The sequence below is a fragment of the Apis laboriosa genome, unplaced genomic scaffold (assembly GCF_014066325.1).
Source record: "Apis laboriosa isolate Shangri-la unplaced genomic scaffold, ASM1406632v1 scaffold14_cov150, whole genome shotgun sequence".
NCBI lineage: Eukaryota > Metazoa > Arthropoda > Insecta > Hymenoptera > Apidae > Apis > Apis laboriosa.
Window position 1 is genome coordinate 899,242 of NW_025221798.1, and position 25,882 is coordinate 925,123.

Consider the following 25,882-nt stretch of genomic DNA (forward strand, 5'->3'; position numbering starts at 1 on the left):
TATTATATAATATATTATATTATATTATTATATCTATATTATAATTAATTGATATTTTTCAGTGGTTTTTAAAAATATATCAAAATACAAAATAAAACAAGAGTGGTTTCTTTATTTTTATAACCAATCAACATACGAATTTATAATTATAAATTCGTTATTTGAGACATAGTTCTATATTAAGAGAACATTTTATATACATAATAATACATTGAATTGTCGAAATAATATAAGAATGTTTGTTAATATAACATATTTTCATCATTGGTATGAAAAACACTATCGTAAATTTATCACGTTATTTCTTTTTACTTATTTACATAAATCGGCGATACGCCAAATATAATAATATAAATAAAAGTAACAAAGTTTCACGTATCTATATCCTTCTACCTGTACATAAATAATATCTAATTTTAAAAAATACACTTGGTTTCGATTCTAATTGTTATATTTCAAACTATCGCACAGACACTCCGTTAATTGTAATGCCATTTCTATTTGAAACTGGTTCTGCCTCATAATGTCCAGATCTACCATAATGTCTTCTCATATTAGTACCATACCTTTAATTTAAAAATAATTTAATCGTCTTCTTTTTATTAAAAAATTTTCTAAAAAGATTTCTTACCTATAGGTACTACTATTTAGGCTATAAGGACTATCATAAAGACCATCCTCTGGAACGTTTTCATACATACTATTAGGTGTGCCATCATTAAGAGTAGCATAAGACATAACAGCAGCATTTTGATCTTCCTTTCTTTCAGCAGCTTGTACATTTTCAGTATTTTTTATTGGTGTAGCTTTCCTCCTAAAAGAATATGTTTTTTTACAAACAAATTTTTAATTTGAAAATTTAGTTTAATTTAATTTAGTATTCCTTGTTTTATTATAAATTTTACTTACAGTCTTAAATAAACAAGTCCAAGAATAATTAATATAAATATGATAACCCCAGCTCCAATGCCAACGCTAGTTCCTACGCCCTGCGTTTCCGCTACTTCATTCGGCATAACTGTCATATAATAAATATTGATAATACATAAAAATATTTCTTTATATCTTTTCAATATTCTTAATATTATTTTTGCTTACATTCGCATTTGGGTTCCTCTCCACTCCATGAACCTGTATCTAAACATTTTCTCAAAAACGGTCCTATTCTTTCATATTGTGGTAAACAATGATATTCTGCAGTTCCACCATATGTAGTGGTTCCATTTACTACTATCACTCTTCCATTTTCTACAGGCTCTGGATGTTTGCAGTCAACCACTATTGAATCAAATGTTTAATTTTATATTTCATTTTCGCATAAATTCAAGGTATTTGAGAAATATAATTACAGAAACAGGCGGGTGTGTTTCCACTCCAAGATCCGTTCTGTAAGCATACTCTAGTTTCATTCCCTTCCATATAAAATCCTCGTGGACAACTATAGTGAGCTATTCCACCTACGCTGTGAGTTGAAACTTGTGTAGATAATACGCCCTCTTTCTCAGGATCTTTGCATCTAATTTCTATGAATAAATAATGTACGAATGTAATATAATATAAAAATAATATAATAAAATATTTCAAAAAATATGAAAAATTTTTATATAAAATTTATATAAATTTATATAAAATTTAACAAAAAGTTATTATTCATAACATAATCATATAAATTATATTATATAGGTAGTATTTATTTTGTAACAATTTTAAATTAAATTTTAGTTTAGACTTACCTTTACAAACTGGAGTGTCACTACTCCAAGTACCATTCTCGAGACATAATCGTCTAGCAAATCCGTCCAATTCAAAATTACCGTCGCATTCATAAAGAGCAGCTGCTCCATAATAAGTAGCATTTGATGTTAAAGTGTATCTACCGTGTTGAATGTGTTCTGGTTTACCACAATCAACATCTGAAAAATGCATTTATTCAAAATGAACATTTTACAATTATTTATATTTAAAGAGTATGATTTTTTAAGTTGCTTACAAACACATCGTGGAACTTCACCACTCCATTTTCCATTATCTTCGCAAGTAGATAGAGGTTCCCCGACTACTTTATATCCTCTTTCACAACGGTATTTTGCAAGAGCACCGATTTTATAAGAAGTCGCGCCAGTATTAGAATTTTCTGGAGTTCCAGTACGAATTAGAGTTCTACCATACATTCGATCATTACCAGTTACAGATAAAATACCATGTTCCGCATAAACAGGTTCCGGACATCGAATTTCTATATAGAAGAGAAAAAAATATTATCATTATATATTATCATATATCATTAAATATAAAATAAATTGCGCGAATTCTAAAATGAATAACCACCTTCACATTTTGGAGTCGCGTCGCTCCATTGACCATTGTCCAAACAATATCTTCTTGACACTCCATTTAGCCTATAGTTTTTAGTACAACTATAAGTGATTTCACTTCCAAGATGTGTTGTTCCATTCACGTATTCTACAGCTCCGTTTAAAACAGGCAAAACTTTCCCGCAGTCTACATCTATGATATAGAAAAATGAAAAGATTATCATTAAAAATATCATTTATATTTATGATATATTTATCATTTATATTAGAATGATGTTTCATAGTATATATTTATATATATTCATAGTAATTAATGTTCAGAAATATATACTTTTGAAAGAAATTTTTAATAAATTCAACAATGAAACTTACACTCGCAAGTTGGTACTTCCCCCGACCATTCACCATCTTTGCCACAAATATGTCTGATTTCGCCTTGAAGTAGATATCCTGCTTCACAATGATATTCAATAGCACTGTGAACATTTAAATCATATCCGACAACGTAGCTTCCAGCTGGTACTTCAGGTTCTTCGCAGGTGATCACTATATTTATATATATAAATGAATAATTATAATTTTTAAATTATTTGCTATAATATAATACATTTCAAAAAACTTGAAAAATTTACATTCACAAGACGGCGTATCATGACTCCATTTTCCTTCTTTGGTGCATTTTTGTTTCGCTTCACCAACCAGCCAGTAATCTTCTGAACATGTATATACAGCCAAACTTTTAACTGTAGTAGTGCCATTAATTAAAGCCACGGAACCAAATTCGATTTGAGCTGGTGCTCCACAATCAACAAATCGACATTGAGGTGCTTTACCAGACCATTCTCCACCAATGTCACAGGTAAGAACCTTTCGAAATTGATTATCGATGTATTTAGTATTCTATTCGTACAATAATCGTTCAAATAATCGTTTGCATAAATCTTTTGAAATTTTCTTACATAATATAATTATAATCGAGGTGAAATATAACATAATGAAACTTTTATTTGAAATAGTCTTACGGCTCATGCATAACAAATAAGAGAAATTATTAAAATAAATTTAAATATAATTATATATAATATAATATAATAATAATATATATAATAATAAATTGAATTATATTCAAAGTTACTTACGTTATCTCCGAATAAAATGAACCCATTTTGACAAGAATAAGTAGCTATAGACCCTGCTCGTCTCCCGGTATTTGTCACGACTCCACCATTAATTTGTGGTGGTTCCGAACACCAATCAACTGAAAAATAATAAATGATATTCTAAATTATAACTATTGTTATGATAAGTAATATATTTATTAAAATCAATTTCTTACATAAACATTGAGGTTGATGTCCACTCCAAATACCACCATCTCCGCATCTACGTCTGACGTCACCGAGCAATGTATAGTTTTCTTTACACACGTAATCAGCAAGCGCGCCATGAGTTGTTCTGTTATCAACCAGCGTGATTACACCGTTCTCCAATTCAGGCAGAGGACCGCAATCGACAACTACAAGCATTTAAAATATGACGTTAGTATAATATGCCACATGATTATTAATCACCAACATTATCATTATGCAGCTCGCGTAGAGACGTGCGTGCAATTAAACTTACACTTGCATGTGGCTGGCTCGTCACTCCAAAATCCAGTTGATTCACACGTCCTGCTCTTCGAACCTATTAGCATATATCCATCAGGACAAACATAATCTATTATAGATCCTATGGTTCGTTTAGTGCCCATTATTGTTGTATTCTCAGCTTTCTCTGGACTACCACAAGTAGATGGCCCTTGATAAATAAAGACATATATAAACATATATTACATATATTACATTAAAAAAAATTTTTACATGAGCCACACCTTTTTGTTTTCTTCTATAAACATCAAATACGTGCAAATGAATTTATCATATATATAATTCTCTGCATTTATACATATGCATATTAATACATATGCATGTATATACTTACTGCTTTGACATATCCAATGCAAATAGTCAAGGTTACAGCCAACGTCATTCCATAACCAGCTACGGCCACCGTCTAGCACTACACAATTTTGCTCACCGTTATAATTATTTGGTTGATCTTTTCCCCAAGATGGTTTTTGTACAATTTCACCTAAAAATAATAAAAAATTTTATACATCTTTTATAAATCATTTTATAATCTTAAACAAAAAATATTTTCTTAAACATTATAAAATAAATTAAAAGATAATTATGCAATAATTATAATATTTTTCCGAAATTTTGATCCGAAATTTGTTTCTCAATTAGCCATAGAGATCTATGAAATCAAAGATTATCTCAAAGCCGATTATCGGCGCAATACTACATACGTTATTTACAATAATTTGCTTCCAATATTAGAAATTCAAAAAATTTTTTTATTTGTACGATCCAAACACAACGAAAATAAACAGAGATTATACGTTCAAATAGATGTTCGCAGGTGTAACTTCCCGTTGATTTCCTCATAGTACTAACTTTCATGTTTTATTTATTAGCGCGTGTTATTACACCGACAGTCAGTTGTTTTGAGACAATCTTTGATTTCACAGATCTCTATAGCTAATCGAGAAATGAATTTCGGATCAAGAAAAATATTATAATTATCGCATAATTATCTCATAATTATGAAGTAAATTGATTGGTTGGATCGACGAATTCAACCGGCATTGCTTAACCGTATCTCTTCGACCTGGTTCCCATAAACGTTACCGATCAATCGTGAGAAGGGAAAAAAAATGTTTTGACCGTAATCAAATAATGTATAAACGAAACAATGCATAATCAAGTAGAAATTAAAGAGATTAAAAAGCAATATATATGCACCGTCAACCCATCGCCATATTCGCGCCGTTATCAAAGGTTCCTTCTGAGCACCTATCCAAACCAGCTGAGTCTTTAGTTTGTCTTTCCGCCTTTCGAGATTGTTTAATATATATATGGAAGCTGCATCCTGCATTACAAAAAATATAAATATTAAAAGATTATAATCGGAATGTAATACAAAAAAATATTAAATTAATTAATAATTAATATAAAGCTATTTTTGTATAGAAACCTTGAAACCATGAACAAGATCACCGCCTCTTGCACGGCAGTAATTTCTGGCCTCTTGAAAAGAATCACCCTTTTTAACAACGAATTCATAACAGGTGGAATTGAAAGCGGCCAAATCGGCATCAGCTGGTGTTCCGCTGTAAGCGCATCTGTCTGTTGAGAACTCTACGAAAAATCAAATAAAATTTTTCTACAAGAATTTTATTTAATAGATTATTGATAGCAACTTATACTTATAAATTTATGACTTACCATCAATAGCAAATACTTCTACTTCACATAGACTCAAACTTCCCTCCACACCGACTAATTGCAAAAACACATATTGACCAACAAGAGCTCTGGCACACATAAACGTCTTCGTAATTCCTTCCTCTGTAAAATCAATTCATTTTAATTTATCAAAAATCAATTTTAAATAAATTTTTTAATCATTTAGCTACAAATATGTATTTTCAGAAATCGTTTTTTAACATAAAAATAACTTCAACTGATATGTTTTTTTTATCATTAAATGAATTTAATTTAAAATAAAAATTTTTATAAACTATCAAACAAAAATATATCTAATTTAATTTAATATTTATTTTATGGAAAAAAATTATATTTATTCATGAATAAATAAAGCAATATTTTATTTATTTTGGAATGTTTTAAAAAACTTATAAAATATTTTAAAATAATAAAAAAATAAAAAGTTTTTTCGTATAATATTATGTAATATAATATAATATAAAAATATTTTGTTTATGTTTTAATTTAGAATAGCAATATAAAAATTTCAAAAATCTCAATTTCGATTAAAATTTTAAAATCATTTGTTGCCGTATTATAACACTGAAGTTTCATTTTGTCATTTATTAATGATACACATAATTAAAGGCTTAATTTAGTTGCTTACCGATTGTGCCAGGAAACCAAGCGCATAAAGGATTACGTTGTAATTCTATGCTACTATTACCAACGCGTATTTCGATATCCTGAAGAGGTTGGTGACCTTTTGAAAATGAAAAATTACTTCTAATTTCGATTCAATTATTGTCTATTATTGTCTAATATTTTAAACTTGCAATTTTTAATTAGTAAAAAAGTATTTAAATTTTATGATAAAAAAAAAAAAGTTTTTATTTTTCATTTGTAAAAAAAAAATAAATACATATGAAAAATAAAAAGGAAAATTACCACAACAACCTCTAGTCGTTACCCTAACGACTTTTACCGAATATGATTTTAATAAATCGACCTTCCACCAAGGGCTAGGCTCGCTTTGTGTTTCAGTGCATCTTTTTCCATCGTGTTCTGTGCTCGAATCTCCATCATTTCCATGACTAGCATCTCCGCCTCGTACGGTTGTCGATTGATTTGTTGGTTTACGAAAAGCTACGTTTGTGCCTGCAATAATGCATATTTGATTAAATAAATTCAAAACAATGATAAACTTAAACAGTAAGAAATTAAAGCAAAAAAAAAAAAAGATAAACATATAAAATATTTACATATCTTTTCCAATTACTATATCTTTGATTTATTTTTCCATATAATATATTATAACATTATTAAATCAAAAATAATCAAATTCAATTTGAATTATTACTTTATTTATTTTAATTAAAAGTTTAAATCTTAAAAATATATCAAAATTATAATATTCAATTCTTTATAATTTTTCTGTAAATCTAAAAAACATCTAGATATAAAAACACTTAATAATCGACAAGATTATTACAAAGATTAGAAGATATTACAAAGATTCTAAATTAAAAATAAACAATTTGAACGGAATTGATGTAAAGTTTTGAATTGAACATCGAATAATGTCATGAACACATAACAAAATGTTCATTACCAGCAGGATATATTCAGTAATAAAAAGAAAGATTATCTGGCGTCGCAGTTAGTTTCACCAAGTTGCAGGTACTAAGTACTTTGTGTTTCATCTTCCGGTTTTATCATTTTTCCGCATTCTCCTGGGCCGATCGTTTAAAATAATTTCCACGCGACACGGTTTACCGGTATTGCAGTTGGTAATACGAGGCTTAACTGTCACCGAATAAAACCTTGCGTAACATTTTACCGATAAACCGTCCTCCGTAAACTTTCTTCTCATCAGCGTTTCAAACCAATTTTGTCGGCAAAAGTGAAACGTCGCGACCAATAAAAAAAGTGAGACCAATATCCATACCAAAGGTCAATGTATTTAAACGAGAGTATCTTGTAGCATACTAAAAATTACTTTCTAGTTTGGCAGAAAGGTAACTACGTTTTGCATTTTAAGGAGAAAAAGTTCAATTTCTTCGATCGTAAAGAATTCTTTCACAAAACTGTTTCAACGTGTATTGAAGAGAAAGTTGCGTATAATCTTATTATCAAAAGAAACGCGTAATCGAATGTGCCAATGCAGTGAAGTTAGGTTAGATGAAATAAAAATAATAAGATAAAGATAAAATTAAATTTATAGAATGCTTACCACAAAATGGTAGATCTCCTTGCCATTTCCCACGAACGTTGCATGTTAAACTGCCACTGCTGAGCAAATAATAATTAAATGAAATAATCGAAATTCTTTACTTTATGATACATAATACACAACAAGAGAACGGAAGACGAACACGTAAATACGTAAACAAATCGTCAATCATACAAATTATAAAACGGAGAAAGTTTATAATGAATAAGTAATGCTATCGACGATTATCATTATCATTATCATAGTATACAAACGATCATTTAGTTGCAATTTAAATATTGACTTTTATTCATCAATCTTTATTTATTTAAAAAAAATTGGATTTTTGAACGTTTCTATATCTATTTTTGATACTCGATTAAATAATTTTAAAAAATTCTTATTGCTTAAATTATTTTCATATACATAGGAATTTTTTTTTGTTTTTATTTGTTTTCGTTTATAAGATATTTTATAAGTTTTTGAGTAAATATTATTTTAAAATTATTTTTAAATTGTCAATAATTAAAAAATGAAACTAAAAATGCATTTTTTTATTCTTGATTTTTGTTTTATTTTGATTTGAAAAGTTATTTTTTAAATTTTTGAAAATGAAAATCCTTATTTATTTATACATATATTGCGAGGAAAACACAATAATATTTTCTTTTCAATTTCTCTTTATTAATTATTAATAATTATTATAAGTAATATTATATTAAATTAATTTAATTTTATTATAATTCAATCACCATATAATATTTACATATCTCTAATAAATTCTCGTAAGTTATTTAAGTATGACGTTTAATATTCCACAAAGAACGGATATTTCTAAAGAGTCACTTACCCAAATAATTCGTATCCGGCATCACAAGTATATGTCGCCAAAGTGCCTGTTGCTAAGGATTCATCGGACAATGACACCTTGGCATTCATTGGTACAGCTGGATGGCCGCACTTTAATAATTCTATATTTTAGAAAATATATTTTAGAAAATATTTGTAATGTGTTAACGAGTATTTTGGTAAGAAAAAAATTAGTTATAACTAGTTACAAGAAAAGTATCAGGCATTAAATATTCAGTATATTTAATAAAAAATTATATATTTGTAAGAAAAAGTATCTTTATTTTATTTCATTATTAATTTTTGACATAAGATGAATGAAATTATATCATGATCTAGAATATCTTAATTTTATTTGATTTTGGTAATCATAAAATGTTACAAATAAATAAAAATTGAGTAAAGTGGCACAGGAAGAAAAAAAATATAATTTGATTTTTTTTAACAAAAAAAAATTGATTTTATGATCTCTATATATCTATTAATAAAAAGATTATTAGCACTAAATTATATATTTTCTCATACTCTTTAATTTTTATCTGAAATTTTTTTTATCATCAAAATTAAATTAAATATTCAAAGTATGATTATTTTATTTATCTTATTTATTTTATATATTCATTATTCTATAATAATAGCTATATTATTTAAAAAGTTTTGTGTATTAAAATATTTTTAAATAAGCTACATTCTATTATTTCTAGTCTAATCTCTTTATATAAAAATTTTAAATAAAAGAATTAAACGTGTTCATAAAGATTCTTACAATTAAAAGTTTTTTAATATTTTTAATTATTTTATAATAATTATTACAATTTTTTGTAATTATTAGATAAAAATGAATTTCAAAATAAATGTTAAATAAAATTCTTAATGAAAAATCTTATGTTAAAAACTAAAAATTACTAAAAACATTAAAAATTTAAATATGAAATACTCAAAAGGCTGATTACGGCGTAGTTATATCCATTTAATGAATCGATGGTATTTTAATGTTATGTTATGTTAAATATTTAGTAGAAAGTTCACGGTTTTTTAAGCTAAAATTTTAATTTCAGCAATATTATTTACGCTAGACAGCGTAGTTTCTATGGCAGACAGAATTTTGATTACTTTTCAATTACAATTTCTGCTAAAGATTGCAAATATTAATTTAATATTCTTAGAATGTTAAAAAATAAAATATTCAATTGAAGATTTTACTTTTCGATGTTGGATTTCAATTTTTTTCTTTCAATGAATGCTGCGTACGATATAATTAATAAAAATAACAATAATAATGAGTACTTATATTTTCGAATATCTTCCATATCTTTAATTTAAATACCACATAAATGCATACAGGAATTTTTTATTACTTGATAATTAATAAGATTTACTTTCACATTTAATTTCTAACTTTCATTACGTAAAAATATTCTTGTCAAGTCGAGGATAGTCAAGGACACAGGTATTACATTACGTTCAGTTTATAAGCCATACTTCACTTTCAAAATAAGTCAGACAATGGCTATGATACGAAGCAAAGAGAAACCTTGATCAAAATCCCACGCTTACCCTATTATTCGAATTCTATGAGTCGGGAAATTGTACGAAAGATTTTCTATCATCTGCAAAAAGATAAAAATCAGTAGGTCGTGTATAGAATAGATATAATGATATAAAGTTATGGTTGATTCTGAATACGGGAAGTATCGACAAGACCATATGAAGTTTGAGAAACTTTTTCTTATAGTGAAAAACCCAGCAGTTAGAAGCCGATGAAAATCGACGTGTATATTACGAGCACGTGCACTTTATGATTTATCGTAAAACTCTCATGGTATTCTCAAGGTATTCTCATAAGAGTAAAAATTTTGTGCAATTAATAAAAAATATTTATCTATCTCTACTTTTCACCATCTCCTCGATACTTCTATACTTACATTTTATAGTTTCTTTTTTTGATCAGAAGATTAAAATTATACAATTATTAATTATATAAACATACAAAGATACAAATTATACAATTATTTATTGTGATTTATAATTTAAATTTTTGACAATATAATATAATAAAGATATAATTATTATATGTAATTATTATATTTTCTAACTAATAAACAATAGCAAGATTAAGTATGTTGCGAAAGTAATTTTTTTTAATTACAATTTTAAAAAACATAAAAATATTTAATATTTATCGATATTGTTAAGAAATGTAAGCAATAATGAATACAACAATTAAAAATCATTATTGTATTTAAAAATGTATGTAATAGGTTGAAAATATAGGTATAATGTAATAAATGTATAATGAATTATAAATGTTTTTATATTTTAGTGATATTTTTGAATATTTTGAAGTATTTGTGAGCTTTTAAATAAATAATATATTTTGCTTTACAACAAATGTATTATTATAAGTAAATAAAATTTTTCATCTTGACAATTATCGTATAATAATTAGTTTTAAAATATAATACTAATTCAAAAAGATTAGCATAACATAATATAATAGAATAATAAAAAATTTAAAACAGATAATTTATAAAAAATAATTATTACGTACAATTATATCTTTTTATCAAGATACAAAAGATATATAATTTCAATCTTAATTTAATTAAAGTTTCTATAAATAATTTTGACAAGAACACAGTAAATATTTATTATTGTCTTTCATATGATAATTTTTATAACATTTCAATTAATTTTATCTATTAAATTAATATTTTTTTATAAAAATATATTATAATTTTTTTATAAAAAACAATATGCTGCACTGTTGATATAAATTATGAATTTATTTACAAAAATTAAATTGATTTTTATATAACTCATAACATGTTTATTTTCAAAAAATTATTAGCATCAAATATTAACATTTCTAATTTCTATCTGAAATATTTTTTGATATATAGAAGTAAGTGAGATTTTAAATAATCAAATTATTTTACTCAATATTTCATTCTTACTTATTATTTTATTACATTGATAGTTTAATTGTTTAACAAAAAATTATAATGTATGATAATGAGAAAAAAAATCATTAAAAATTAAATATATTCAGAAAATACATATTTTAAAAACCGGACATTTTTAAAATCAGCTGTATTTATGATTGAAAATTCATTTGATTGCCGTAACATTACATGGAAATACAAAAATATCAAGATGGAAATAGAGAAGGATGGTAATGTAAGTCTCGTGAATAGTGGTACATATGAACGATACAATCGCAAAGGCGATTATAACGCAGTCGTGTAACTCATGGAATAAGTTTCCGGTGATATTTCAAGGCCGATTGCAAGAACTGGCCTTAAATTTTCAAATCGAGAATCTTAACGATCCTAATTTACAATCTTCTCAGCTTTATCCGTTAATTCTTTTCAATCAAATATCTAGTGGAAATCCGTTAATTTAAATTTGAATCCATGTCTATGTACTCGATTTATAGAGTGAAAGCCACTATGTATTCTCTATTCGAACTCTCGAAAAGGTAGTGTTTCTCATGAGACATCGAGTTACCGTTTCGTGCGAACGAGTTAATTAAAGCTAGTACAAACGCGTTCGCGCGTGCAATAGTTCACGATATATTTCGATTAGACATACATAGATCTCTTCACTGTATGTTTAATCTTTTCTTCCGCTCACTTTCTATGTAATTATAAGTCATTTCATCAAGATTTGAATTTAAACTTCTTAATTAGTTCTACAAAAGTTATTATTAACAATAAAGATCAAATTTTTAATCTAAATCTATGTCATTTTTTCTTAACTAACTTTCGATAAAAAGTGAATAAACATAAGAATAAAGAAAAAAAATTACAATAAAAAAAGGTTAAATTTAAATATTTTATAAAATTATTGAATTTTGATAAAGAAAAGAAATTTAAAAATTCGAATAATTTTAAATTCAGAAATTTAAATAATTGTTTTTAATAAACTAAATTAATATAATACCCTCATATTATACGAAAGTTACATTCCAAAAATATAAATATATATATATATAATATATAAATATAATAGGTTATTATATATATATATATATATATATATATATATATATACACCACGTTATAAAATTCATAGACTATGTTAAAATAAAGTTACTTGTATAAATACATATAAGGATTAACTATATGATTCAATTAAGTATTGAATATTGAATATAAAATATTAAATGATAATAATTTTAATATTTTAATATTAAAGTATACAAAACTAATATAATTATTTATAGTTTTTTTATAATTTTTATATTTTATAGCTATTAAAAATCGTCTTAAATATAAATTATAAATTAAATAAATTCCAGAAAAGAATCACATTAAATCCAGATTTCGAAGAGACGAAAAGGTCGAGATTCTTGGTTAATTGCTGCATGTGTACGTGTAAACACGTACTAGCTTTAGTCTGGCATTCGCTGATCGCTCCATGGGTCTGGGTCACGCGGTTACAAAACTTTGAAGCCGAAATAACGGTACGACATGGAGCTACTTCGAATCGGGACTACTACCGGTAAAGCATGTCACCATAGTATAATATGTGATTTATCGTCATTTTCTTTTATCTTTGTCCGTATGATTTGACAATTCAAAGAAAATAAAAAAAAATATATAATAAAAGAAAGTATTCATGGTTTTTAGAATAGATTGTATTTGTTAAATAAAGAAAAAAATTCTAATGAGTTAAAAAATTATTAATATAAATTTTTTAAAATAAATAATTTTTTTTAAAATAAATATATTTAAAAATAAAATAGTAAGTATATTATATACATTAATATCTAAAGTGTGTGTAAAAATGGTAAGTTGATTTTAATTTAATAACATAATAAATATATAATATAACATAATAAATAACAAGAAAAAAAATAAAAAATGATTTTACACAAAATATTATTTTTCGAAACAATCAAATCATTTTTTAAAAAATTTTTCAAATCATTATTTAAAAAAAAATTATAATTTCGAAAATATTAATTTTTTTGTTTATGTTTATTATTTTGTTCATATCAAGATGTATTATCTAATTTAGAAATTATGAATTTTATTTGATTATTTTATTTATCTTAAAATCATTCCTTCCATTAAGATCATTTTTTTCTTTCTGTAAATAATAGTAATTTATTTCTGAATTTTTTTGATAAATTTATTCTTATATATTTTGAATTCCATTTTTTCTGTTTGTAGTTTCAAAAAAATGAAACTTTAGCAATTATATCTCATTATATTTTTAACTTAATATTAATTTCAAACTTTATTGCTACTTTCTCCTTTTATACATCACTTTCTCATTCAATCATACTATTTTCTTTTTACAATATAACAAAAATATTATAATCGTTATCATAATATTATAATAATGATTAGTTTTCTCAAAATATAAATTATTTTCTTCGAAACATTTATTTTTTGATTGATTCGATAGCATTACATCATGAAATGTCAAAAATAGAATAGTTTGTTTGACATGTGTTTATTGCAGTAATTGTATATATTAGAGTCGATATATTATAGTAATATATGAATATTTCTAATTTGCTTTTCAAATTATTGTATCTATAATATAGCACATATAAAAACAATTGTCAGGAAATTAGAAAGTGGGCGTGTCTGTTTGTGATCTACATCACAAAAAAAAATCAATAAAAATTTAATAAATATTATTGAAATTTGATTCAAATGTTTTCTTGAAATTCTTTTTTTTTTTTTAATCTATATTTTGCTTCTCGACTATCAATATTATATTAGTAAAATCTTCACATTTATTTACATACAAATAAATAACAATCAAGAAATAAAAAAAGATACTGGCATATCCCTGACAGAAAGTACACAGAATATTTTTTGATTGGAAATCGTAAATTCAAATCATAGTGATATTTTTTTCATTTTTTTTTTGATTTTTATAACATTTATATAATTTATATTATATTAATATATTATATTAATATATAATAATTAATTCAAGAATTAAAATCAAATTAGAATTTTAACGCAAAAAATTTTTTGTAAAATCTAATAAAATAATTAATTTTCTATTTTTTTTTCTATATTTATAGTATTAATATCATAATTATATAAATAAAATGAACAGAAAATTTGATATAATTCCAAACAACATAAATTTCTAAAATTTGAATCCATTGTTTTTTTTTTATATTTATGTATTTTTTTGATATTTATACATATATATAATTTATGATAAGAATTAAAAAGAAAAATATAAATACATAATCGCAATGGTATATATTATATGTTATTGCGTTTAGATAAATGGGACATATTGAGAGCGAATTTTACAATTACTTGGATAGTACCAATAGGACATCAGAAAACCGGTTAATATTATTCAATTCTACGAAAAAAAATCCATTGAAAGGAATAGATAATAAGTTTCTTCAGAATTTGTGCTAAAATCCTTTATGTTAAAATCCTTCTAATTTGAAATCAACTGATTTTTTACCGTAAAAAGGTTTCTATTATTCCTTCTATCGGTAGGGAATGATAGAAAGTTTTGTGAATTTCCTAACCTCTATTGTACATACTAGCAAAACACGTGGCGCATGTGTCATCGCGATGGTGACTTGCGACACCTTGCAACGCGTCAGAAAATGAAAACTCACTAACAGTAGTGAACTTTCCTATTTTTGTTTCATTAAATTTGCACGTACACTTGTATTCGTATTAGTTATTTGATGAAGTAGCATCAAAATTGTAAATATTTACATTATAAATATTTTTAAATTCTATAATTGTCAATTTATATTGAACAATAAAATTTATATTGAACAATATTCATACAATGAAAGTCCGTCTATATGAACAAAATTTTAATAATATTTAATTATTTGAATTTAATTTGAATTCATATTATTTAAATTATCATTAAGCATTATTTCATTTTATACATAGTCAAAAATTTGAAAACGTTATTTTTTTTCTTTTTATATTTTTTTTTGAATCTTCTTTTAATTTTTATTATTCTTATTGTTTTATTATAGAATATTCATTTTCTTTTTAATAAATTTTTTATAAAAAAATTTTCTGAAGTAATAAAATTCTAACCTAATCATTTTTAGGTTCAAATACATAATTCAATTTTATAAAATAATTTTCTATACATCATACTTCATTTATACTTTTCAAATAAAATAAAGATAAGTAATATTTGTGAACAATAATATATATGAATATGAAACAATTCAAAATTTCTAAATATGTAATAATAAAATTTAATATGCTGATATTAATAATTGTATAATTGATGAATTGAGTTTTGAATATATTGCCACAACCAAAATATATATGATTCGTCGCACATGTTGATCATAAGAGAAAGGAAGCGATTTATTGTCGTTTGAAATTTCACCTGTATATTGTCGAAACATAGTGCCCCACCCAACAAGTAGTTTATCCTTAGCACAAGTTATCGCGAGTTTCGCATGCTTCAATCCAGTCAAACCGTCGAGAGTTAAATGTTACGACAGTCTCAGCTTAGTTCGATAGAAACGAGAATCGTGCAAGTCCATAACGTTCGACACGCTTCCTTCTTTGCAAGAATGAAAGAAAAGCGTTCGCCTAGAATCTCGAGGACGCTTTTACTTCCCCATTTCAGCATAAGTTTTAATGTAGTATATTGGCTATCGATTAATTTCTTTGCAAATCAACCTAACCTATTATTCTATTTTTTTATCAATAACGATCTCCACGAATTTTTGGAATTGAATTGGTCAAAAGCGAACTGGACTTTTTTGTATATGTACGTATATGATAATTTATATCGATCAATTTGCAGATAATTCTAATTTTGAAAAATAGAAAAAAATAAAGAATAAAATGAATTATCAAATATATTTTTTCTGTTAATAAATTCTCAGAAAGTAAAAGAAAATTTTAAATATAATTAAAAATTTTAAATGAATCTTTATTTATCAAAAAATTACATTTTTTATTCATTAAAGAGTTCATTTTTTAGTTAATTTTTTTATTGAAATATTAATTTCTAAATTTCTTTTGAATTTTATAAGAATTTTATATAGAAATTTATTATACCATTTTAAAATATTGTTTGTAATTTGATTCATTTTAATTGAAAATTTGACTATTGATAAAAAGAATTTTTAGTTTGAAAAATTAATTTAAAAAAGTTTTTAATAAGAAAAAGTTGTTTTTAATAAGAAAAATACGTTTTTAAACCAAAAAATAATAATAATTGATAAAAATATTACTTTTAAATTGCAATTACATTTTCCATGAAAGACACGTTCCTACGCGATTTTGCCTGCACAAATGAAAGTTCAGGTGAGCGTTATTCTCAACGAAAAGATCTGTAGTTTACCTGTTGATGACGTAAAACGCTCTACATTTAATAAATCTTTATTTTTTTAATTATAATTAAATCGAATCTTCTAATTTTCTTAATTAAAAATTAATATCACAGAAATCAATAGTAATTTTATTTATATTTATTGGTTTTCGAATCATTTGTTTATTTTATCATTTGCTTATATTTTAAGTTTGATTTTAACAAAGAATAGCTTTTTTTATATATTTTTATATTTTTTTAAAGGACGTTAAATTATAATATTATTATTTTTATGTTGAGTTAAATTAAATGGATCTTTAGATTAAACTTACATTACTATAATTCTCAGTCCATTATTTATTTAAGTACTAATTTGAATCAAAAGTATTTTGAATGAAAAATAACAAGTTTATAATGAAAAGTGGAACGAAATGATGAAAAACAATTTATAAAAAATGTGCTTTCTAATGCTCACGTTTCTTGTAAAATTAATGATGTATATTAAATTGTTATTAGATGTATATAAATGTTATTAGATGTATATAAATTATTTTTCAAGAATTACATGCAAAATAATATTATAAGACTGTCAATATATGCACACCAGACATATAATATCTACCAAGGTGTTTCATGTAGGTCAACTAGGAGAATAAGAATTACAAAAGGTAAAACTCGCTTCGATTGACTGCCTTCATAGTGAGTCCTGTTTCCTATCTTGTGCGACCAGTTTTATTCAAATTAAATTTAACCGATTAGAATAAAAATCAATTATGAAAAGTTCGAAATATTTTACTGGTATTATCGCAGGTTAAACAGGAAAAGAGAATGTAAATTTGCTTCCGCTGAATGAATATTTTTAAATGGTTCGTTGATTTTGCGAATCGCAGCTGTTATTGTAACAGCATTTCAAGATGGAACCATGTTTATCATTGAACTATCCTTGAACAAAAATAACATATGAAATATATTTTTCTTTGAAAAAAAAAAGACATTAAAAACCTGGAATTTGCAAGGTTTCGAGAAAGCAAAATACAAAGCGACAGGAACCTGTACATTTTATTTGAAGCGGATACACCAGGTGACCTCGAGACACCAGAAAATCCGCGTGGACGAGAATCAAGTAGGCGGTACCTATTTTGTATACTTGTATTCCTTTCCTTAATATAAAACTCGAGAATAGATAGAAAATATTGTATAATTTAGATTTCAAATTTCGAAATAGTTAAATAGCTTTGTTATTCTCTAATATCGACACTAAGGTTTAATGAACTTTAAAGTATTATTTTATATACATTGAATAACATGTGCTATTGCAAAATAATATAGCATTTATTACAAGCTCACAACTTGAAATCGAGTGTAAGCATATTACATATTTGAAAGATATGAAACTCATTTTAAAAAAAAACACAAATTTCATTTCATCTATATCGATAAAAGTAATCATAAAATATATATAATAAAAGACGATTAAAAATATTAAAAAAAAATAATGTATCGATTGAAATTATAAAATTATTCGCTTCAAGTCCAAGGAGAATTCGAATGGCATAGATAACAAGGAGGATTCTAATAATGTAGATAATTCTCAAAAATATATTCGCAAAAAATACCTGAACTTATAAAAAAATATAAATATAAATACAAAATATAATAATATAAATAAATAAATATATAATAATATAAAATTAAAATGAATATTCTAAAATAACATTTATTGTTTCAGAATCTAGTTTAAAAATAATAGATAATTTTGAATTATACACAGTGAAATCGAGTAATTAAATGAAACTTTTGAATGTATTGAAAGTTCAAAATACATGCCTTGTGTACTCACGACGAGAATTCCCAAAAGGAACAGAAGAATCTCTCGTCCCATCCTCGATATATCGTTTTTTGTTGTTGTCAAAGGGCGGGATCACATCGAAAGTACACTAACTTTGATTACGATCATCCACAAGATTGTAACCGCGTATCCAACCAGAGAACACTTTATCATGCACTACGGAAACTTTCACAAGAAGTTTCTTTGTTCGATGCGTGGCACCGATGAAAACTCGTTTCAATAACAAAATATTCTTGTTCCGTAATTAAAACGTTATTATTAAATTCCCGCCAAAATACGAAAATATAATTCAAAAATCTTTTTTTTTCACCATTTAACAAGTTTTTAGTCCCCGTATGCGATCGATAGATCCAACGGTTGTCCTTTCATGATTTTGTTAAATCTGTTCATTCGTTTCTTGCACCAAACTTATTAATAATTATTTGTCGTATTCCATATTTGATCATAACCTTGCTTTCGATTCTTCATGATTTTTGACATTAATATGTTTCTTTAGTTGCATAATATGGGGCAAAAAAAAATAAATAAATAAATAAATTCAAAAATGAAATATATAACTCAAAATCACTACGACTTCGATTTATACGCACATTTTCACAAAGATTGTTAAACATGACTTTCGTATAGCATTTTCGTTGACCGTTTGATCGAATATCGACCGAGAATGACGATCCGTTCCCTTCACTAGTTGTCCGTCGAGTGCCAGAGGCTTCGAGTCTCTTGTACTCCTTCGACATTATGAAAGTACTTACATAGTATAGTATATCGTGCTGTATGTAGCGTGCATTCAACTAGATATTATGAGGGAGTCTATGTTCGATTATATTTGTTTGGACTTTTAGCATTAAAATAATAAAAATATATTACACTTCAAAAAATGACACGTATGAGTTATGATATGAGTTAATTGTTAAATATGAGTTAAGTTTTATTAAAAAATAGAATTAATTACTTTTATATGATACATATTATAACTTGTATATTTTATCTTGTTTTATTTATTTTATTTTATTTCATTCTGTCTTTTGATTTATTTTTGTTTTATTTTTTTGTTAATCTTCACTTATTCTTGTAATATTTATTATATCAAAAGATTTCTAATGAAATGAAATTCTTGTAATGTTAACGAAAATTCAAATTATATTACATTTTGATTATTTGTCGTATTCCATATTTGTCATAACCTTGCTTTCGATTCTTCATGATTTTTGACATTAATATGTATTATAGTAATTTAGATTTTGTGTTTCACTGTTGTATCGAAGTGTAATTTTTTATGTTTATGTTATGTTTTTATTATTTTGTGAAAATAATTTTTACATACAAATGAAAATAAAATAAAATAGAATCATTTTTGTAATAAAATGTGATAATATATGATTAAATTTAAATTGAATGCATATTAGTTTTAATTTGCGAATTTAAAAAAAGAGCGGAAAACAATATTTTTATATAATTTTTATATATTTTTTTATATATTTTTATATAATTTTTTGATTACTTAGTTTAATACTTAAAATAATAATCCATTTATTATTATTTTATAAAATATTTACATAGATTCTATTAAGATTATTAAAGAATATTTATTTTATTTTCTTTTTTTATTTTTGATATTCTATTTTTAATAAAAAATATTAAATCATATCTATCAATCCTTCATTGATCAATCTTCTAAACTAAATTATTAATATTATTAATATTATTACTAATAGTTATTTGTATTTAATTATATTATTATATGAAAGAAAATTATTCGAATGATCATTATGCGATTTTAAGTGAAAATTGAATTGACTTTATTTTTTGATATTGTTTGCTTTGAGATCAAAAAGATTATTAGTTTGTTCATGAGTGCTACGGATTTTTACTAAATATATATATGTATTTACTTGTGCATATTCATATCCGTAACATTCCCAAGGTAAAACAGTCTGCGCATGATCAAGCAGCTACAACTTTTACTTACATACAGTTATACATAGAGTTGCACATTAGTAGAATAATTCCGCAGGGGTAACAATTGATTTAGAAGTAATTGCTTCCTTGTACGTATCTGACACGTGCACGATTGACACGTTATTATCATACTACCTCAAAACCGAACAAGTTATAAAGTATTTTTTATTTCATTTTTTATTATTCCTAAGAATTCTACTAAATGGATTTTTAAATTGCAAATTACTTTTTATTTTCAGATTTTTATAATCACATTTTTTCCTATTTATTAAAATTACGATTGAATTTTTTAAATGATTTTTTAAATTTAAATAATCACGTTCAAACATTATAATATATATTTATTACTGTTTTCTTTTAATTCTTTCTATTTAATATATATTGTCTTCTTAAAATGATAATTATGTGAATCATTACCACAGAATAATGAACAAAGAAACCAAAAATAAAATAAAGTTTGAATTATATCTATTTTAAGACTAGTCATTACTTTGTAATTAATATCTTTTTTAAAAATAACAAAAAATTTGGAATATAAATATTTTTGGACATGCGTTTAAATTGACGGCATTGTTTTCAGATTCTATTATTTATCACAATAATGGTTCTCATACATGAGGAAACATCCCATTGTAAGGAGGAACCGCAAAAGGGTATATTCAAGCATCAGGGTAGTAATAAGAAAAAAAAAAGAATTGAAAAACATTACTATAAGGTTATACTGACTTTACCGTTAAGCCCCTCCCTTCTATCTTTCTTACCACATCATTCTCCCCACTTACCCATGATGTCCCTCGCGCACGATCGCGTTTCCATTACGATCGGTTTCTTCTCTCTTTTCAATCTTTCTCTTTTTCCTTCTTTTATCTTCTTTCCGATTTGCTATTCTATCTTTCTCTTTTTTGTATCAACACTACGTCACCACGCGCTTGAGCCCCTTTCACCTCGTGTCTTCTCTCGATTTCTCAAATAAGCGAAACAATACATAATTCGATTAATAGGGAAGATAAATAATCAAAATTAATCATAAACATGTATAAACATAATCAAATTTAAAAGAAAAATATATAAGCATTAGCATTGAATGAATATTAAAATTTGATAATGTTCTGATTTTTCTTATTAATTTTATTTTAATTCGATATATGTATTTAATATGTATATACATATTACGTGATTAATTAAAATACATTTAACCTCGTTCCATTTATAATTATTTATAATTATTTAATGATATATTATATATTTAAATATTTCAATTATGCAAAAAGTGATTGAAACCAAGTTAAGTACTTTCTTGTTTTTTATTCCTTTTATTAATTTTTATATTAATAATAAGAGGATAATAAATTGGCATGAATAGAAAATTTTTACTAAAAACGCAATATTGTTTGTTCAAACTTGATCTAAAAATCAAGTTTATTGTACAACAATAATGCCTAAAGAACTTTTCAATCAATTTTTTATTATATTTTCTATGAACTTATTAGTAAAAGATTTTGTTTTATATTTTTAATCACTAATTATTATAAATTATCATTATTTTCGTGCATATTTTATAATACAATAATTTTATATTTTCATTTTCAATATTTCTCATTTATAAAAAAATATTTTTTGTATAAAAATATATTGTAAAAATGTAATAAAAAAAGATAAAATACAATAATATTATAAAATTAGTATAAACTATAAATGCTGTATTCGGAATATAATTAAGATTGTGCATCACTAAATTCAAAAGATCATTTGATTCTTCGTACCGAATGAGTACAAATGGCGGCATCTGGACAAGATATTTCGTATTAAACGTCTTGTTGAAAAATACAACTACAGATGAGTGTAACCGTATACACAGGAATCTCTTTGGTTTTTGCATCGTTCAATTCGAGTGCTGAGGTATGCACGAGGCGAATAGCAATGGTGCCGGTAACCGTATTTCAATATCAACGCCAAAACTGTGATTTTTATTTCCTCTATTAATCTAGTATTGAGAATACAGCATATGATGAAAAAAATATGTAAGTGATTAACTTATAATATTTTCTGTTACAATATTGTTATTTTCAATCTTTGAGATTTTATTTATTATAATAAAATTATTATTCTGGAACATTATTATTATTGTATTTATTATTATTCTAGTTTAATTCTTATTACTTAATTATAAATATAATTTCTATTATAAATATTTTATATCAGTTATACATTATTTTTGGTGACATTTTAAAGTAATTCTTAATAACAGAGGTCAATCGTATATTTTGTTGTGCTAATAGGTGATTTATTAATCCAAATACAGGTTTTAGAAGAATGTAAGTATGGCAGAAGGTGGAATAGAACCAAAGCCTAGTGATAATCAAATATCTAAATTACAATTGGAAGTAAATGAATGTCTTGGTAATTGGCTAGTGTATTTACAGGTTTGTATATTTTCAATGATTCTTATGTTAAAATATGCAAAAACAAATTATGTTATTTATTGTAGACGCTCAATGGCCTATGCACAGCGGGTACAAAATTGACTCAATCATTACAAACACTTTTGTCTGCTCACAATACATTAGCACAATGTCGATTAACAGGACAATGTCTTGCTGGTTGGGAAGAGCTTACAAGAGCAACATATATAGCCAGCACTACAGTAAAAAATCACATTATCTCTGCATTAAGAGATCATGAATTACGAGAAAATGAAGGAGAAAAACATGTATGTATAAATATATAAATTTATTTATCTTTATAGAAACAAATCTTAAAATAAAAACTAAAAAAAAATTTTGTTTGATATATTTTTATTGACTAACATATTTTCAGGATATACTTAGAGATAATTTAATGACATTCATAAATTTACAATATCAGTTCTGTGTTGCATGCTGTGAATGTCTAGGTAAGAATTGAAACTGATTTCTAGTCAATATATTTTTATTTTTGGAATTGATTCTTCAAAATAATTCTTCTAGGTGGAATGGCAGAATGCTCCTGTTCTCAGAGTGGTACAGCTGAATGTGATATTGCTTCTCTTCAGCAATGTTTTGAAAGATTGTATAGTTCATCACCATTAGTATCTTCTATGTCAACACAACAATCTGTACAAAATTGTCATAGATCACCTTTACCATATCCTTTATTTCCTCTGCGGGTAATTTTAATTCTTAAAAATTCTTTTTTTATTTATTTATTTCACAACTCTTTTTACATATTTTTTTTTTATAAAAGGTTCAGAGGAGATGGTCCGAAACCGCAGCTGCGGAAATGTCAGGTGAATCATCAGATAATACAATGAGAAGATGGTCTATGCCATGGGATTGTAGAAACATCACAGATTGGCCACGACATGATATTAGATTTCGATTGAGGTTACCTCATCAAGACAGAAGTAGGTCTACTACTCCAGATACAATATGGAAAACATCTGCTATGGCTAGTCAAGATGGCTTACAAGAAGCTATTCAACTATTATCTTGTAAACCAGGTAAGAAGTAAAAATTTATGATAATAACAATTATCATACAATTTGTAGTATATTTATATATATTTTATTTTTTAATATTTATATAGGAGTTAGACCTCTGAATCAATTGCCTGCTTATACAAATCATCATATCCCAGGTGTTACATTAACGACGTGCAATTTTGAATCAAATTATGATTCAACTATTTGGCCAGGATCTCGAAAAGTAGGTACTTCAAGATGTTGGCCTCATGATTCTCATTCAAGTGATCATTCTGATCAATCAGGACAACGAGAAAGTGATCATAGTGCACATAGTGGAGAACATCGAGATTCGGGTACAATTTGATGTATATTAAAATTTATTTGTACATTATTACTGCAATAAATTATTTATTGTACACTGTGTAGAACAAAGTGGAACTAGTGGTAGTCACGGTGACAGCAAAGATAGCATTCATTCACATAGTGATCATAGGGAAATCGAACTCGGTGAGTATATATATTGAATATAATTTACAAAATCAATTACGTTTAACTTTGATTTTTTAGGTACCATAGATGTACTAGCTTCACGTAAAAACAGTTCTTCAACAGACTCTTGCATATCAGCCCATAGTCGTTCAGGTTCCGAGAGCGCTGGTGGTGGGGTAATGCATGATTATTGTTTAAGATAATTACTATTATTATTATTATTATTATTATTATTATTATTATTATTATTATTATTATTATTATTCATAATTTTTATATATTAATTTCAATTTATTTATAGATTATAAAATATTTTTATTATACTATTAACATTAATAATTTCAGGAATCCGCGAGATCTCAATTATATTCGATGTGGAGCGGCAGCGATTTGCCTTTCATTAAATTGCCAGAAAGCAATGAAACGCAAGATGAACATCCACCTGTATAAATATGCTATTGGCAAATCACTTTTATGCTTTTTTTCGAATGCTGTAATTTTTATTATATTTATAAGCACGATGCAATAACGCGCGTTAATAGTGCGTATATGAATTAATCTATGTGATCATTGAATCTACGCGTAAAACGCGGTATTTAATGTTCACTATACAAAGTAGAATTGAATGAGTGTGTTTATAAAATATATTGCGCGATAAGGCGGTATATAATCATTCAAAGAGTGAATTACACTTTAAAATAGAATAATTTATAAAAAAATGATTGTAAATTTTTTATTATCTACGGGAATTTATTTATAAATAATTATTTGATATTGGCTCTGTTTTTTCTAGTCTTTAATAATTTTCAGAAAAAAATTATTCGTTAATATCTTTCCGATGGAATTTTTCCGAATTCCATTCTTAGTTCAATGTGGTAAGTTTTAATGAAATCTACAATTTTCAGTATCAATATTATACTACTATTGTTATTTATATTACATATGACTGCATGAATTGGAAAATAAAAATTGAACATTTTCCTACTCGATCTCACATAGTATCTTTATATCATATACTAATGCAATAATCAAATGCAATATTAAATGATACATAAATTATATTTTTTATGATTTGATTATTCACATGTACACATGAATTAAACGAATCGTTTACGATCATCTAAAATATGTTATTATTTTATATTATGTAAATAT

The 25,882-nt window shown here is 25.2% G+C and overlaps 2 protein-coding genes across 2 annotated transcripts; one reads left to right on the forward strand and one right to left on the reverse strand.

The window, feature by feature from the left end:
• Positions 1-141: 141 nt before the first annotated feature.
• LOC122710563 (sushi, von Willebrand factor type A, EGF and pentraxin domain-containing protein 1) lies at positions 142-19,486 on the reverse strand. The gene is made up of 23 exons (XM_043928483.1): positions 19,428-19,486; positions 18,816-19,327; positions 8,692-8,812; positions 7,863-7,921; positions 6,578-6,787; positions 6,297-6,392; positions 5,648-5,770; positions 5,397-5,560; positions 5,165-5,291; positions 4,299-4,448; positions 3,939-4,115; positions 3,652-3,831; positions 3,455-3,573; positions 2,948-3,182; positions 2,688-2,861; positions 2,329-2,508; positions 1,991-2,236; positions 1,734-1,913; positions 1,350-1,523; positions 1,099-1,278; positions 910-1,018; positions 632-814; positions 142-566 (listed from the first exon to the last, which is right to left on the reverse strand). The coding sequence occupies exons 2-23, from the start codon at positions 18,868-18,870 to the stop codon at positions 461-463; spliced, it is 3,348 nt and encodes a 1,115-aa protein (XP_043784418.1). The 5' UTR covers positions 18,871-19,327; positions 19,428-19,486; the 3' UTR covers positions 142-460.
• Positions 19,487-22,652: 3,166 nt separating this feature from the next.
• Positions 22,653-25,882, forward strand: LOC122710633. The gene is made up of 10 exons (XM_043928609.1): positions 22,653-22,817; positions 23,099-23,219; positions 23,285-23,506; positions 23,614-23,689; positions 23,763-23,941; positions 24,019-24,274; positions 24,361-24,591; positions 24,665-24,745; positions 24,806-24,903; positions 25,073-25,882. Exons 2-10 carry the CDS (start codon positions 23,118-23,120, stop codon positions 25,175-25,177), a joined length of 1,350 nt encoding a protein of 449 aa, XP_043784544.1. The 5' UTR covers positions 22,653-22,817; positions 23,099-23,117; the 3' UTR covers positions 25,178-25,882.

Coding starts and splice junctions, on each gene's coding strand:
- LOC122710563 (XM_043928483.1), bottom strand. CDS start 18,870: ATGGGACGAGAGATTCTTCTGTTCCTTTTGGGAATTCTCGTCGTGAGT. Junction 7,922..8,691: donor GCCGGATACGAATTATTTGG/GTAAGTGACTCT, acceptor TTATTTGCTCAG/CAGTGGCAGTTTAACATGCA. Junction 5,561..5,647: donor AGAAGTATTTGCTATTGATG/GTAAGTCATAAA, acceptor GATTTTTCGTAG/AGTTCTCAACAGACAGATGC.
- LOC122710633 (XM_043928609.1), top strand. CDS start 23,118: ATGGCAGAAGGTGGAATAGAACCAAAGCCTAGTGATAATCAAATATCT. Junction 23,220..23,284: donor ATTGGCTAGTGTATTTACAG/GTTTGTATATTT, acceptor TATTTATTGTAG/ACGCTCAATGGCCTATGCAC. Junction 24,746..24,805: donor TCATAGGGAAATCGAACTCG/GTGAGTATATAT, acceptor TTGATTTTTTAG/GTACCATAGATGTACTAGCT.